Source organism: Pygocentrus nattereri, chromosome 13 (genome assembly GCF_015220715.1).
Source record: "Pygocentrus nattereri isolate fPygNat1 chromosome 13, fPygNat1.pri, whole genome shotgun sequence".
Classification (NCBI taxonomy): Eukaryota; Metazoa; Chordata; class Actinopteri; order Characiformes; family Serrasalmidae; genus Pygocentrus; species Pygocentrus nattereri.
Window position 1 is genome coordinate 22966791 of NC_051223.1, and position 16807 is coordinate 22983597.

The following is a 16807-nucleotide window of genomic DNA, read 5'->3' on the forward strand; positions in this document are numbered from 1 at the left end:
GGATATTGCTTTGGTTCGTCCAGCTTTGTGTTCCATCAGTACATTTAAAGAACAGAAGTGGTGAAGACTAGTGGAGGGGAAAGCATCACTTTATTGTGCTTTCATAAGGAGGCCTTAACTATTTTTTTTTACATCATTGGCAGATGCCCTTTATATAGTGTGAACATTTCATGAAACTATTTCAAGTTTCATGTACAAATATCTGCAGGAGTTCTGCACAAACAACCAATAGAACACTTTTTCACCCTCAAAGGGCAATTGGTGGCAGACAGACACAATACACAAACAATAATGCAATAATAATAAATAATACAAAACGTGTCAGGGTTTTTTGCACTGATGTCTTGTAATTACACCCATCTATCTATCTATCTATCTATCTATCTATCTATCTATCTATCTATATACACACATCTCTCTCTATGTCTGTCTGTATATCTATATATGCATACACCTATCTAACTGTCTACCTGCCTGTCTGTCCTTCTTCCTGTCTGTCTGTCTATAAGAAAATTACTGTCTTCTCGTTTTACATACACAAGCTTTTCTGTAACAGCGATAAAGTATAGTTTTCTTTTCGGTTAAAATGCTACATTCTGTGCTCAGACTGGACAGTGTGGTCATCGTGCTGCCTGTCTCTCGCTCTCTCTCTCTCTCTGTGCGCCGCCCAAAATCCTCCTACCGAGCGGAGCTGAGAGTCAATCAGAGAGAGAGAGAGAGAGAGAGAGAGAGACGCTGCCGGCGCGACAAAACAAACGTGTTCTTGCCAAAAAGAAAAGGCAAAAACAAAAATAAGACACGGGAAGACGATAAGAGAGAAATGAAAGCGAGCGAGGAAAACCCAACGAGCAATCAAAGCGCGGGTGAAAGACAAAGAGGCGCGCGCCGACGACAGTTTTGTTTTAATCAGAGAACATGAGAATATTCGGATGCGCGCGCGCTAAGCAACAGTTGTCCCTCCCGAATTAAAGCGAGGCTTCGAGAGAGAGAGAGAGAGAGAGAGAGTGGGGGGGGGGTGTCCCTCGAGACTGATTAATATTGAATTCCTGATGCTAATCTTTGTTTTGCACTTTTTTTCTTTACTGGTGTCGAAGCTGACACGTCCTCAAGAAGCATGCCTTATGTATATTTAATGAAGGCTCTGCATTCATTTAGCTCTTTTCGTCTCGCTGTGTGGCGTCGCCTTCTCGTGAGCGCGCGCGCTGCTCCTTAGAAGACGCATAGGCCTTCCTTTATATGTTTTACCCTCATTAGTTTGGAAGTCATACACACTGTAAACGCTGCTGCATATACATCTGTGTTTTGTTCGGTTTCAGCCTCTGCGGAAATGTGATGGGACTGAAACAGAAGCGCGCACGCGAGAGAGAGAGAGAGAGATTTGGTCTGCGCGCCGCTACTTGCTGGCTAAGTTAGGTGTTAGATGTCAAGGCACGAGCCTCATCAGCTGACATCACGTCTGCGCCTCCTTGTGATGTCATCACAACACAACAACACAAACAGAGGTAAACATTACCCTTATAACCTTGGCCAAGACAAGCAAACACACATACGCATAGCACACACACACGTGCATTTATTTAATTTCCAGTCAAAACAGCCATTAAGTACAAGTTATTTATTTTCAGGACATGCTTCTGAGATGTGACATTAGATATTTCACTTGTGTACACTATTAGAAATAATAGTGCTGGTACATTTTCCATTCACTAAGGTACAAACAATGTAAATGTACGTCCAAGGTACACCAGTGGTTTTAAGGTCCAATTGTGAACAAACAACAAAAAACCAACAAAAAGTACATATTTATACCTTTTTATAACCTAATGTTTTAAAACAGAACAATAAAATAAAAAGCCTGGAGACGAGGCGGGGTGTGTGGAGTCAATATAATTTCAATGGATTATGGTACAGTTATGTTCCCTGACTAAAAGGTACTGAGATGTACCCTTGAGGGTAGCACCTCAGTGACAAGAAGGATACTGCCCCAGTGACAGTTTCATGCCTTTATTTTTGAGAGTTTATGTAGGGAGAAAATCAAAGGAAAATAAGAGAAAAAACACATGTTCAAAAACATTTTTCAAAGAGTGAGAAACCATGACTCCTTATAGCCATGCAAGACCTGGTAGACCACCAAAACGGTCACCATCAGATAAACAGCGCTTAAAGCTTTCATCTTTGAGAGAGAGGAGAAAATCAATCCTGCCCAGAGGCGCTTCTGTCCAGCCTTCCACTGTGAGAAGAAACCTAAACACTATGGGTCTGAAAGGATGTGTAACTGACAAAAAGCCATTACTGAGAAAATAACAGACAAAAACCAAGAACATTTTGCAAATCAAACAAAGAAGCTGCTGTTCTCAGAACAATGGCTGACCGCCCCAGGGTCCAGACCTGATCATCACTGAATGTGTTTGGAATACTTGGAGCAGCAAAAAATGCTACTAACTTCTAAGACTGATCTTTGCTGCAGATTTGCTTGCAGATTTGACCTGAAAGCAAGACCCCTGAAAAGACTGCAATAAAAAGCTGTAATAAAAGCAAAGAATGAACATATTCTTTCATTTTCACACACTCAGTCATTGAGGCGTCTGTGTGATTTTTTTTCTCTTAATTTTTCTTCTTCTTCTTTTTTTTTTTTTTAACTGGCTTCTTCCTGGATAACTTGTATTTAATGGCCATTTTGACAGGAAATTACAGTCATGAAGGGCGGTCTTTGACTTTTGCACAGTACTATACAAACAAAAGGTTCCAGGGATTCACTTATTTATTACTACTCTCTGGCGCACATACTTATGCATCAACAGATTTAATAGAGTCGATCCTGACAAGGCCTTAAAGGGCACGAGAAATGAGTGCACACATGTATGTGTGTGTGTGTGTGTGTAAAAGAGAGACAGAGAGGGAGAGAGAGACAGCGAGACAGATAGGGAGAGAAAGAGAGAGACAGAAGAGGGAGAGAACACTCTTAAGCAGACATAAAAGGAAAACTCAGTATCACTCAATGCAATTCTCTCTCCCTCCACGCACATACAGAGAGAGGTGCGCAGACCCCATTACTGTAGCCGAGCTCTCTCCTCATCCTGAGCTTTCTAATCAAGCATTCCCTCTTCTTCCCACCAGTACAAAAGCTCTTTTAGCGTTTTGTTTTGCAGCCTGTTTAAAATGTCATTTCTCTCTTGTTATCAGACATCAAAGCCAGCTCGGAGGGCTTTTATTTTCTTAGCCAAATCCCAAAATTGTTTCTGATTTAGAGAGCTGGCCACAGGCCTGGTAGCGTTTGGATTTAATAACAGCAGAGAGAGAGAGAGAGAGAGAGAGAGAGAGAGAGAGAGAGAGAGAGAGAGAGAGAGAGAGAGAGAGAGAGAGAGAGAGAGAGAGAGAGAGAGTTCCCCTCATGGTTATGGTTAAAATGGGCTGTGGTAGCTAGGTTCATCAGCGAAGTGTCAAAATGAAAAGTAGCTCACAGGATGTAGCGAGCAGCATGTGCGCACACAGACACACATGCACACACAGACATGCACGTGTGTGCACACACAACACACAAAAGAAAAAGATTGTCCTGCCTGAACAAGACTAATGAATGACTGGAAATCTCTCTGTCACACACGCATGGTCACACACACCTAGAGGAAAGTTTTTATTGCTGAAATGTTGCTCTTTGAGACTTCATGGTGATTCTCCTCAATAAAATCCTTAGGAGAAATAGCATTAGACAAAAAAGGAGATGTGAGATGAGGGTGAGATGAGAGTTCTCTAACAGGCAAAGATGAGTATAATTATTTTGGTAAATCTGAGCACTCAAACTCTAGAGGAGGAGACACGAGTGACAGTACTGGGCTCTCTGGCTCAGGAGAAACATCTGAGCAGCAGGAGACACTTCATTAAATGTCTCCTTTGTCTCTCTATCTGACTCCACTGCTGTCTAGGAGAAACTACTGAGATATTAATGAGATCTCATTTTCCTTTTTCTCTCCTAAACTGTTATAATAAAGGAACAATGCAGGTACATTTTCGTTCATCAAGGTACAAACAATGTAAATGTTCCTTCAAAGGTACAACAGTGGTTTTAAGGTCCAACTGTGAACCATAAATAAGTGTTTTCAAGTGAAAAGTACATATTTGTATATCGTCATAACCTAATGTTTGAAAATAGAGCAATAAAATAAGGAGCCTGGTGACAGGATGGGGTGTGTGGAGTAAATACTTAGAAACTTAGAAAATAGAATTCTAAAGGATTATGGTACACTTACGTTCCCTGACTAAAGCAGTGAGATGTACCCTTGAGGGTTCCACTCCAGTGACAAGAGTGGTACTGCCCCAGTGGCAGTTTTTTTCTGAGAGTGTGGGGGCATGCTCACTGTCATTCTATCTAGAAAAAGTAAAGGCACACAAATCTGAATGGTTGAAAATGGAGCAGAATTGGAGCTGTAAACTATACATATTTCTTTCACCAGCTGTCCAAACAGTGTGACTTTCTCAAGGAAACGTGTGTGAAATATATTTTAAACAGAAGCTTAAAAATGACACAGAAATGACCAGGAAGTGAGAATTTAAATAAAAAAAGGGAAATAAATATGTGGGGTGGTGAATTGATGGAATCTAAACAGCAGTGCAGATGAATGAGTAGAGCCGTTTTCATGTGAAAATGTGAGCTGATAGACAAACAGTGGAAGAGAGTGTGTGTGTGTGTGTGTGTGTGTGTGTGTGTGTGTGTGTGTGTGTGTGTGTGTGTGTGTGAGTGTGTGTGAGTGTGTGAGAGAGAGAGAGAGAGAGAGAGAGAGAGAGAGACAGCTGTATAAATGAGCTCTGAAGCTCACAGCACCCCAATGCACCACCTCATTGTTGTGCTGATCCAATGCATGGCAGATGAACCCAAGGTTTAAAGGGCCCTTATCCTACATTTTTCTATTTTAAACACGTTTATGTGCCAAACACAACTGTAATTCTTTTCTACATGACCATTTACTGATGTCTCTTCACCTTTTAGATTTAAAGAGTCTGTTTTTGTTACACTGACTATGCAAATTAGCTTTATTCTGATTGCCAACCATTCACTGTGCTTCATTCACAAAGCAATCAGGGCTGAAACACTCTGTAGAACTTCTAGGCTGGGCTGAATATTCAGCAGTGTGCGAAAGCATTAGGCATCTGAGAAAATTATATTTAAAATACTCTTTAACTGCTCAGAAAAAACACTAATAATTGAATAAATACAAATTGCATTATTACAATAAGTAGATGTTTGTGCATTTATTTATTTAACCATTTCCAAACCTCTCCTCATGCCAACCAGATTTTAATTCTAGTTGTCATCCAATACTTGCTTCAGCTAATCAGGTGATGGTTATGGGTGTTTAACAAGCTAACCTGATATAAGCTACTTAAAAAATACATTCTTCCGTTTTCACTGTTTTATGTTCATTTGTGCTAGTTTGCATGTTAGTGTGTGAGTATATGTTGGAGATAAATAGCATGAGCGAGCCGTACAGGGATCCTGATTTGTGGTTTAATGTCTTCTGCTGGCTGCGTTCATTCTGTGCATGTGCATGCACGTGTGTTTAGCACATTTATCATAGCCAATGCTCTTGTATCACTTATATAAATACAAGGTGAGAGGGTGACAATTTTCAGATTTGGTGTGAAAACACCAAGGTCGTGAGTTAGTGTGTGTGATTGTGCACAAACGTAGGATGCTGCACACTTCATCATTCCTCTTCCTTCTTTCAGTCCTCCTCACTTTCAGTCCTTCATGAGCTCAGCTTTACTCTAATTTACACTTTCTGTATAGTATATTAAACACCCAGCATTGATCACAAACCTAATCAACAATTAATCAGTAAAACCTGGCAAAACTGTTAACATTGCAATAATTTAGATTTTGAATATTTTGTTGCTTTGCATCACTCCAAAATGATAACTTTACAGGAGAAAGCAGAAACATCCATTACTTGTTACATATTTTATATTAATATACAGATTTTTTTTCAGAATAATTCTAAACCATTTTAATTAGTTTATATATATATATATATATATATATATATATATATATATATATAATCTATCTATCTACACTACATACACTTTCTAATTGTAAATAAGTTAATGCGTTCTGTACTTAAACATTTTTATTTATTAATTTATTTTGACTCAATATAAAACACGTGTAGCCACGTCTTCCGCTCACGCTACCACATTTTTATTAATATATTGATCAGGAGTCCAATATATGCATGCGCACACACACACACACACACACACACACACACACACACACACACACACACACACACACACACACACACACTAATATATATATATACACATACACACATATATACACACACACACATAGATAGATTTGACATGATTTGAAAGCACCTGTTAAGCTTTTCTTTGTTCTGTGTAAGTTTTATGAATGGCCCAAAATTATGGTTCTAGTGACTTACATTAAGAGTAAAGTATGTTTTTTCCTTGTCCTGTAAAGTTACCATTTTGGAAATAAAAGGATTTGTTCTGACAGCATAAAGATATATATATATATATATATATATATATATATATATATATATATATATATATATATATATACACACTGTATATAAGCTTATATCTTTGTTTTTGCCATTTTTTGTTTTTGCCATAATTTGAAAACATCAGCTACCATTTACACTGTCTCTATATTTCATGACAAACATTTCAAAATACATGGTTCAAAGTTTAATTTAAAAGGTTTTTTTACCTTCTCTTTTAAAGTTAATTTTTTAGAGATATACGGTTTTGTTCTGACAGTATATATATAGTTAGTATATAGTCACTGTCGTCAGCGAATGAAATATTCATAGGGTATGTCTCCAGGCATTGCTGATGTGCAGAGGCATTATTTGAGCTCAGAGTCAGTGATTGTACACAACGCAGAGCAGCAGAGCTCTTAGTGTGCTGGGACACATGAAAGCCCCTCGCCAGCACTGATCATGTGAGTATGTTTGTGTGTGTGTGTGTGTGTGTGTGTGTGTGTGTGTGTGAGTGCTGAGGAGGGGGACTATGCCCGGTTCTGGCAGCACAGCTCTGCTGAATCATCGTCCACACGTGTGGACATACACACATACTCGCGCACACACACACACACACGCAGAGTGCTCAGCTGGCAGGGAGAGTGAGTGGCGACGGAACGCGCCGGGCTCTGTGCTACCAAGCAGAGGTAATTGGGCCAGATTACCAACCAGGTGGAAACATTCAGTCTTTCTTTTTCTTTTTTTTCCTCTACCCCCTCCTTCTCTATTTGTCCCTCTGTCCCTCCCTTCATCATTTTTCTCACCGTTGTTTTCTCTCTTGGTGTGACCAAAACACAAGGCTGATCCTATTTCTTGCTTTATCCATTCAAAACAACATGTTAAATTCTTCTTCAAAATGTGTATATGCATCTGAAGGCTTTAATCCTTTGGACTGGATGTAAACAAAGACCCAGAAAAATAAATCATTTGTTGATCTAATTACACCACACATTTCCATTCAAACATATATATGGATAATGTTAGCTGAACATCAAATGCAATTGCAGTTTACGCCTATATATTTTCAGTCTGTAAGTCAAGCCAGTCTTAAGTGTAAGATGCTTTTAGTTGACAAAAAATCCTATAAACCTTACTTCAGTTTTGAAGGACAACTGCTTTTCTTCACAACCCTTTTCTACACTGAATAAAGGAGACACAGACCACACAACAAAGAGAAACAGAATGAAACAGAGATTGGAGAGAGAGAGGGAGAGCTGCAAGCATGTAAGCAGACTCATGCCAGAACAGCACACTAATTTAAACTACAAGCCCTGTCAAAGCCTGAGGGGCTGCAGGCCGCTCCCCAGCACAGACAGCAGAACAGAGTAGCAGAGGAGGAGCAGAGGAGGAGCAGGAGGAAGAGTGCGGGAACAGAGCAGACGATCAGGAGGATCACTCACACACGACTCGGAGCAGAAGAACTGAAAGAAAAAGCCAAGCTGAGCTCGACAGGGTAAAGCTCTGCTTTTGCATACACATGAATGAAAGTGCGCAAAGCCTGCATGGTCACACAGTATCCCCCCTTCAATAAAATAAAGACCGCGTGTGGGGGGCCGAGGTATTTGCACGTGAGTGTATGTGAGAGAGAGAGAGAGAGAGAGAGAGAGAGAGAGAGAGAGAGAGAGAGAGAGAGAGAGAGATGGTGCTTCTTAATTTAGAGTAAAGCTCAAGGTTCACTGCTGTGTGTGTTGTGTGTTTTGTGTGTCTGTGTCTCTACTTCACCCACACTCACATATACAGCACACATTGGTCCTCAAAGAGTATCCCAGAATGCTCTTCTCATTGATTTTCAGAAATATTCAGGGTCTTTTAAGCATTCCTTCCACCAACTATGTCTGTGCTCTCTAGGGAGGGCTCTCTATGTGTGAGTGTGCTTATGTATCATGGAGAAAGAGAGTGCAAATGACAGTGAGAAAGGGGGGAGCATGACAATGACTTTTAGCGTGTTCAGCACCGGCATAAACCAATTATGACACTGTATAAACTCTCCATAGCAAGAAAAAATCCATCAAAATAGGGATGTATGCATTTGCAACAGCAGGGACATTTAGGTATAGAGTGTAGCTGTCCAGAAAAACAGTTGTCTTTTACATTGTTTGACAATTGTGTGTTTAATTGAACAACAGAAATGATCCAAAATTGACTGTAATAAAATCCCTACGCTTACATTTTACATCCTTCTGTAAAGTTAACATTTTGGAGATTCTTGTTTTTCTTTTTTTGGGCAGTGATGAAATGTTATTAGTGCATGTAGCCTTTTTTTCCACCCATCTCAAAGAAAATTTAGATTTATTTTACTTATTTATTTATTTTTAAAGAGTTTGATGTAGTTAGTGAAATGATTACACTTTCAAAACATGAATTAAATATATTTCCATATATGGAAATTAAGCTGCAAAAACAGGCCATGTTTTGTGATGTCATATAAACCAGTGTATTTACATATATCCATCTATTCAGCCTACAGCAAGGCAGCCGATAAGATCAATCTTAAAGACACTGTAACGAAAACAGCCAGTTTAATCGTAAGGGATAAGGAGAGGTTAGAAATGGTCGTGTGCAAAGGAGTTGTTCTATTTGGTGCAATAAAGTACAAGAAAATGCAAGATATAACCCTTTTAATGATGAGTTCTTACTAATAAGATAATAATAATAATAATAATAATAATTTAAATGTGAAGAAAACACACTTCAATTATTGCTTCACCTGAGCAGGCCAATTTCCATTTCTGGTCAAACTAAAATATGAATAAAACAAGCAAACTTTATTACTGTTTCAGAATTTAGCCATTTAAACTAAACTGTGACCTATTTTCATTCCACACAAAGCATGGAAGCAATCTGGAGTACTTGTTATGAATTACAATGTAGATGAATTGCAATTAGCAATAAAAAGATGTTCAAAGTGATTAGAGGGTGTCTGCATTTTTTGGAAAGAGGTGCTGATATTTGGAAAAGAGCTGCACTGAAACAGAGTCTGAAGCCTCTGTAGAAGAACAAAACACCCCCCACACACACATGCATGCATGCATGTGCATGCATGCGTACACACACACACACACACAGAGTAATGATGCACCTGTACAGCATGAGCTGGCGTCCGCCTTCAGGCAGACGTCACAGACATCTGCTGAGGAGATGGAGCTGAGGAAAGAGTGTAAAGGGGGGGGGGCAGGAGAAGAAATAATAGAAAAGGCATCCCACTGTACATATTATCCCCACACACTAAGGAACTGCTGTTTAAAAATGGATTCAGGAAGACGCTGATATCAAAGAAAGGGACAATGGATTAACACAGTGCACCAAAACTTAGCAGAAAGCAAACGAGAGAAACCAATGTTTGCTCAAGAGCGACCAGAAACGAGATGTGTGTGTGTGTTTTTGTGGAGTTTGCTCTGCTCGCTTTATGAATTAGACTGAGGTATTTGCGTGGGACAAACAGAAAGGATTTGGAGGCCCCAGAGAGAGCCGATAGAGCCCCATCAAGCAGAACTTGCGGCCATCTGACACCTACCGGGGCATTCACAAGCGGCAGGGTTACAGGGCCTATAGGGCATTTCTTCTTTTAAAGGGCCCATATCATGAAAAACTGACATTTACTCACTTTTTTAATAAAAGGGGTGCTGTAGTGTTACACTGTTAAACTATACATTGGTAAAATTTCAAAACGTACCATCCACCCTTCCCCTTTCCATCCCCCACCCAGGCCCCATATGGAAACTAAGCTGCAAAAACAGTCGGTTATGGAATCATTGTTTTGGTGAGGTCACACACAAAAAAAATAATAAAATAAAATATTTGCACATGTTGAAGATACAAGGAGTGTTTCAGCCTGGAATGCTTTTTTGAAGAGTCACAAAACAGCCTGGGCAGCCAGTCAGAACAGAGCTCATTTACATATATCACTCATAAAGTTACAATAACAAAAACAGCCTGTTTAATTCTCAGTTAAGAGAAATATCAGAAATGGTCTTTTACATTTGAATTATGATTTTTGTATACATAAACTCACATAAAGATCAAGGAAGACAAAACAAGGGAGCAAATAATATCATATGGGCCCTTTCATTGATAAAAAGCAATGTAGAGTGGGAGAAAAGTTATGTAGTGAGCTCTCTAACACTCATAAACTGATGCAGCTCCATAACTGAAGCAGCAATGAGCCAAGATGGTAAAAGGAAAACTATAATGGACATGAAATGTTACTGTAGTAGAGCTGAGCTCCAGTCCCATTAGAGAGATCGACACACAGTCAGTCCAGCACGATAAATACAAAGACGACAAAACATACAATACAGAGAGAAGGGCTTGCTTGGGTTATACTGCCCCACTCCACCAGAATATCGGAAGAGAGGGTCTTCAATCTTTTCAACAACAAAACATGTCAGTTTCATTTCATATTCGCGTTATTGTACATACATTTCAGAATGCAAATATTAAGGAGCGTGAACATTTTAAAATGCAAAACATACGCCGTGTATGAATTTAATTTAGTCTAATTATGCCACACATTTCCACTCAGTTCAATACAACACTGTCTACGTACTCAGTTACGGCGACATAAAACACAGCTTCAGTTAATATAGATATATTTTCAGCGTTATACATTTCAGTTTACTATCAGTCAAACAGCCCACCTGGTTCACTTTGTGAGCGCATAATAAAAAAATACATAAACGCCTCGGAACTTAAAACACATTTTTTCAAAGTAGCTCAATGCAGCTGATCCAGAGACACTCATTTACAGCGAAAGCAGAAAAATAAACTACAGCAAAAACAGCAGTTCTGCAGATGAGATACAGAGAATGTCACCTTCCATCAAAACATAACACAGGCTCAAAATACCCAACCTAAAAATCGATCTGTAAAGCTGAATGAAACGGCTTTAGCATTATTTATACCACCCATCCAGTTTTAGTCTTTTCTCAGAAGAAATATTAATCAAACACATGCAGCCCGCACTGCGATCAGTTAACCCCTCAGCCTGCAACGCTTCCATTAAAGAGGAACCTGAAACATCACTTCACATCACTCCGTCGGAATCTCTAAACGCCTGAGAAATTAAAAAACAGTGACACAGCTGTAACGCGCGGTGGAGGAGTGCAGGCTGGCCCCAAACAGAAAAGCTTCTCTCTTTTTTAAGAAAAATAATGGCCTGTGTCTCCACTGCTCTATGCATTTACATCTGATTAATAATGAATGTGATTTAACACTCGTGCCCACAGCCTTTCTATGCGCGCACGAGGCGGACTTGTATCCTATCAGTGCGTATAAAAAACCGAGGCTGAAATGCCCCCGTGTCCCAAAAGCACTCGCAGTTCAGAGCCACAGCCACTTGTTAAATGTAATGCAGGCCATTCACACCCCGCCACACAGCGCTCAACACACACACACAGACACACACACGCGGGATTTTCTGCTGTTACAGAAGCCTCTATTACCAAATCACACACACACACGCCTGACCCTAATCCTGGACACTCTACTATGAACTATAGCCTAAGACGCGCGCGCGCGCGCGCACAAACACACACACTTTCTGCCCCATACACACTCTCCAAACTTGCGAGCGTGTGAAGGCGCCGCGGCAGCGATAAGTAAAGCGGATAGACTGAAACAAAGGAATCGGTCCAGAGTGCACATAGCGCAGGAACATACGAGAGAGAGGAAGGCCAAACAAAGAGACAGCGCTCCTCTCAACACAGCAAAAGTACGACAACTCTAACATGTAGGGTTTATGCAGAAAGCAGCACAGAGCTGACTTCACACCAATTCATCTTAGAAACGCTAACTTGGCGTAACACAGCCACTTATGTTCATATGTTCAGGCTTCCTTACTTGTAGCTCATGCGCGAAATAAAGACACACACACACACACACACATATATATGTGTGTATGTATGTATATGTGTGTGTGTGTGTGTGTGTGTGTATGTATGTATGTATGTATGTGTGTGTGTGTGTGTGTGTGTGTGTGTGTGTGTGTGTGTGTGTGTAAAGAGGTCAGAAGTGTGCAATGAGACAACTTTCAAAACAATGACCACAAAGACTACATTTTGCGTTCCAGTAAATAACGCGCGTGTGTGAAGCAGAAGCAGAGGCAGCAGCAGGATGGACAGACCTGAGTGTGGAGGCACAGGGAGGTGAGGGGGGTAGTATTTTCCAGGCTGGAAGTGGCCGGGGTGCTGCGGGGTGCTGTGTGCGGCGGCGCGGTGCAGCAGCGGACTGCGCTCAGCCAGCACATGCGGCGGAGGAGCGAAATCCCGGCCCTCCATCCCCACAGCAGCGCCGGATAAATCCCAAATCCAAAGGGGGGCAGGCAGAAGGCCGAGCTGCTGCTATAATCCCGTTAGGAGCTGCGTCTAGCTCTCGCATTCAGCACGGCTTTTGCTCTGACGGCCGGAAAAGCAGTGCGGCCCGCTCATAGTTTCTGCAACACAAAGCACACACAGACAGAGTCTTAGTCCCAACTGCGGAGGAAAGTGGAGTAAAATTCAGAGGCGTGCACTCGCATTATCAAGCATCCGCGCGAAGAAGTCGGTCGCGTGCTGAGCTGTAGGAGAGTCCCGCACTGGGTGCAGACAGTCGCGAGCGCGTGTGAAATGCAGGCAAAAACGAGAAAACTCGTCTGCTTTCCTCTCTCACTCATATTAGCTCAGCTGAAGGAGGCAGAAATGTAAAACACACACAGAGACACACATACACACGGTTTTGCAGGAAAACCATTCACGAGCTTCATATGATTTACACAAAGGTGAAGCGCATCAATTTTGCAGTTTCACAGAAAATATCAGAAGGAATTGTACCATTATTATTATTATTATTATTAATAATAATAATAATAAATTTTCCGCTTTGGGTAAACAGGTAGTATGATCAATTTATCAATGCACAATAAAGTATTGTGGGTAAATTCAATTTAATTATATATATATATATATATATATATATATATATATATATATATATACACACATACACACACACACACACACACACACACACAAATATACATATATATATATATATACATATATATATATATATATATATATATATATATATATATATATATATATATATACACACACACAGACACCAATAGATATAGATAAGATTCCAAAATATTCCCACAATATTTTTCATTGATTCCCTTTACTCTCCTAACAACAGCTTGATGGAAGCACAAATCGCCAAATCTTATTTGCAATTGATTTGGTCAGTTATTTTCGGTTAAAATACCGTGTTGGTGTGAATTGACCTCTCCTCATTCTGCCTTCTTAATCCGGGTCTACGGACGAACAGATTAGGCCTCGTTATCGTCACCTTTGGCCCTCAAATATCCAAGTTTACTAGATCTCGCATATTAATTGAAAACGACGTTTCTCCCCAAGTTAGATTAACACTATTACTGTAATTCCAGTCCAGGTAGCTTTTACACAGTAAGGCCGAAATTCACCATACAGTGTGGATTCTATACCCAAAACACTGAACTCACTCCAGCAGAAGCAGTGACTGCAGAGGCGAACCTGCCTTTATCACAGCATCTCAGATAAGGCAGCAAACACAATGGCAATGAGCTGCATCACAGACTGAACCTCTTTAGCACGCCAAGCTAAACGGTAAAAAAATGAAAGGAAAACACGTGCGAGTCTTTAAAATATATATGACCACAATAAGAGTGCAGCGTTGAGCGATCGGCAGGGTGGAAAAGTCGCCAGTGGTTTGTGCTGGAGCTGTGTCTGCTGCCGAGGCTTCTTCCATTAAAACAGCTGCACAGCCGGAATAACGCGAGATTGGAAAACAACGAATAGAGCAGATCTGGTGGTTTCAGCGGCGATAATTCAGCTTTGTCCACTTTTAGACGTAAAGAAGAATTACACACTAGCAAATAGACCTGAACGGGCATAAACAGCGATGCACACCCCTATTGTTAGCCAGCCCAGAGAAGACGGTGCTACCCTGATTCCTCAGTGACAGCGAGATCCTGTAAGGCTGAGGCATAAATGAGATAGTTCACCCTTTATGATCTGACTGTGGTGCTTTTTGGGCAGTATTGGGGTGAATTTGGGAGCCACGTTTTCCTCGTGTTGGGCTCGTGTTGATCTCGAGCTGAGAGGGTAACAACAGTGGTCTATAACTGCTGTCGAGCAGTCTACATGTTCAGCGCTTATTCTACTGAAATCAGCCTGGAAAACAATGCGACTGTACGCGGTGGGAGAGGCAGAGTGTCACACGCTCAGACTACACATCTGTGTGAAGGACCTGCTTCTCTAGATCGCAGCGTAAATGCCAGCAAACGGTGGAAGCAGCAGAGCAGTTCAGTCTCCGTGTAATACAATGTTGAAAAATACACGAGGAACTAAACACGACCGACACTGTAGTCCTTTAATCCAGCGTTTAGAAACTACAGTTGGTTGTATACAATGGAAAAACGTACAATCTACAAACACTTGGTCGCAGTCTGATTATAGTTCAGTCTTAAATTCAGCTTGTTCACTTTTATTTATTTTGTGAGGAAACATACTCGACAAAGTTTTTTTTCTTATAGTTTGCTTTTACATGAGTGAAAACTGTAGTGCAGTGAATGCAAACAATCGCAGGCATCACGAGACGTACAAATAATCAACTGCTATTATTATTGTTATTATTATTATTATTATTATTATTATTACTACTATTACTACTGTTGTTGTTGTGGCTGTTAGTAATAGGCATCTATCTAAAGCATGAAATGAATGGCTTAGATAAATTTCTTCCTTCGCTTGTACTGTCATCATCACAGCCTCGGACATTTAGAGTAAAATCAGATATTCTACGAGGAAAAACAATATAGTAAGAGCAGCTGTTTAAAGCAAGTGTTTATTATTAGACATATGGAACTGTATACAATATAAATGAATTACTTACTGGTAAGTTATTCCTTGCATAACAATAAATTGTTAAAAAACATAGTGTAAAAAATGCGTGAAAGAAAGCACAGGCAGATTCTTTAAAAAATAAAAATAATAATAATATTAAAAAAGCATGGAAACGGTTACATCCTAGTCTGCTGAGTGCAGTGTGTGCGGCAGAAGTTCGCTGATGCGCCGTACTGAAGCGAAGCCTCGACCATCCAGGCTGAGGCTCTTTCCTGAGTCTGCTAATGCTACTGGAGGAGAAGGAGGGAGGGGTAGTTGGGTGTGGGGGGCAGGGGAGGGCAGTAGGCTAGCCCATTGGTCTAATACCCACACTGCAATAAGCTCGTGCAGCGCGCACCAGCATAAACACGGGCTCCGATTGGCTGCTGGCTGGAGCCAATGGCATTTCAGCTACAGGCAGCTAAACAAAACGGCTGGCGCTACATTCAAGCTCTGCAGTACAGCTCAGTCCACAGCACGACCACATGGCTCTCTACTACTCTGCGTATCTCTACAGCAAAGCACCCGCCGAACTGCTGAATACGCTTTTCTTCTTGTAGTAGAAGCAAGTACTGGAACTGCTTCACAGAGTGACACCGTATTGACAGCAATTAAAGAAGGTAGCAGTTAACTTTTCGTAAGCAGGTCCTAAATAATACTAGGAAACAAAAGGATGGACCTGACCCTCTGAACAAAACAGACAAAAGGTAACCAACACATTCTGTAACATCTTCCGTTTGTTCTTTAATAGAACAAAAGTTTAGACCCAAAGCTGGCTTTGTAAAACAGCGAGCACGCTTTTTTGATCAGGAACAAAATAAAAGGCTCGGGCTGGCAGAACTTTGGATGGTCCACAGTTACAAAATACATCAGAACGAAACCACGGCAGCGCATCTCTTCACCGAGCTGCATATTTAAATCTTTCTTGGTTTAAAGGCACAGAAAGGGTTAAAATTCTGGGCCTCAAGCTGGAGAGTGTTTGATTGGTTGGCATGTTGCCAGAACGGTGTCAATCATGGAGTGTAAACAAGGCTCTGATTGGCTGCTGGCCAGTCCGCACTGGGCTGCCTGAAAAAAGCAATTACTGGCCTTGCGGTTTCAAGGCGGCCCAGAGCTGGATGATGAAAGGAGATAAGGAGGGGCGGTTTCAAGGCCTCCCCCAGGCCAACCCAGCTGGCCCCAGAGCTAAAGCAGAGTCAAGAGTGACTTAATCAAAGGGAATACGTTAAAAAGAGGGAAATTACATGTTGTATTAAATATAGAGTCTAGATGCGTGGATTAATATAGCTTAATACAACAGCAACGCAATAAAACGAGCGGACAGCGCGAGGAACTGAGCGAACTCGAGGAAGAATA

At 40.8% G+C, this 16807-nt stretch overlaps 1 protein-coding gene across 1 annotated transcript in view; it reads right to left on the minus strand.

Annotated features, from left to right (window-relative positions):
- Nucleotides 1-15679, minus strand: part of bahcc1b (BAH domain and coiled-coil containing 1b) — a 113118-nt gene extending 97439 nt beyond the window's left edge. The window contains 3 exon segments of the mRNA XM_037544231.1: nt 12673-12829; nt 12831-12981; nt 15462-15679. Coding sequence (XP_037400128.1) covers nt 12673-12829; nt 12831-12926 — 253 coding nt within the window. The 5' untranslated portion in view covers nt 12927-12981; nt 15462-15679.
- Nucleotides 15680-16807: the final 1128 nt, after the last annotated feature.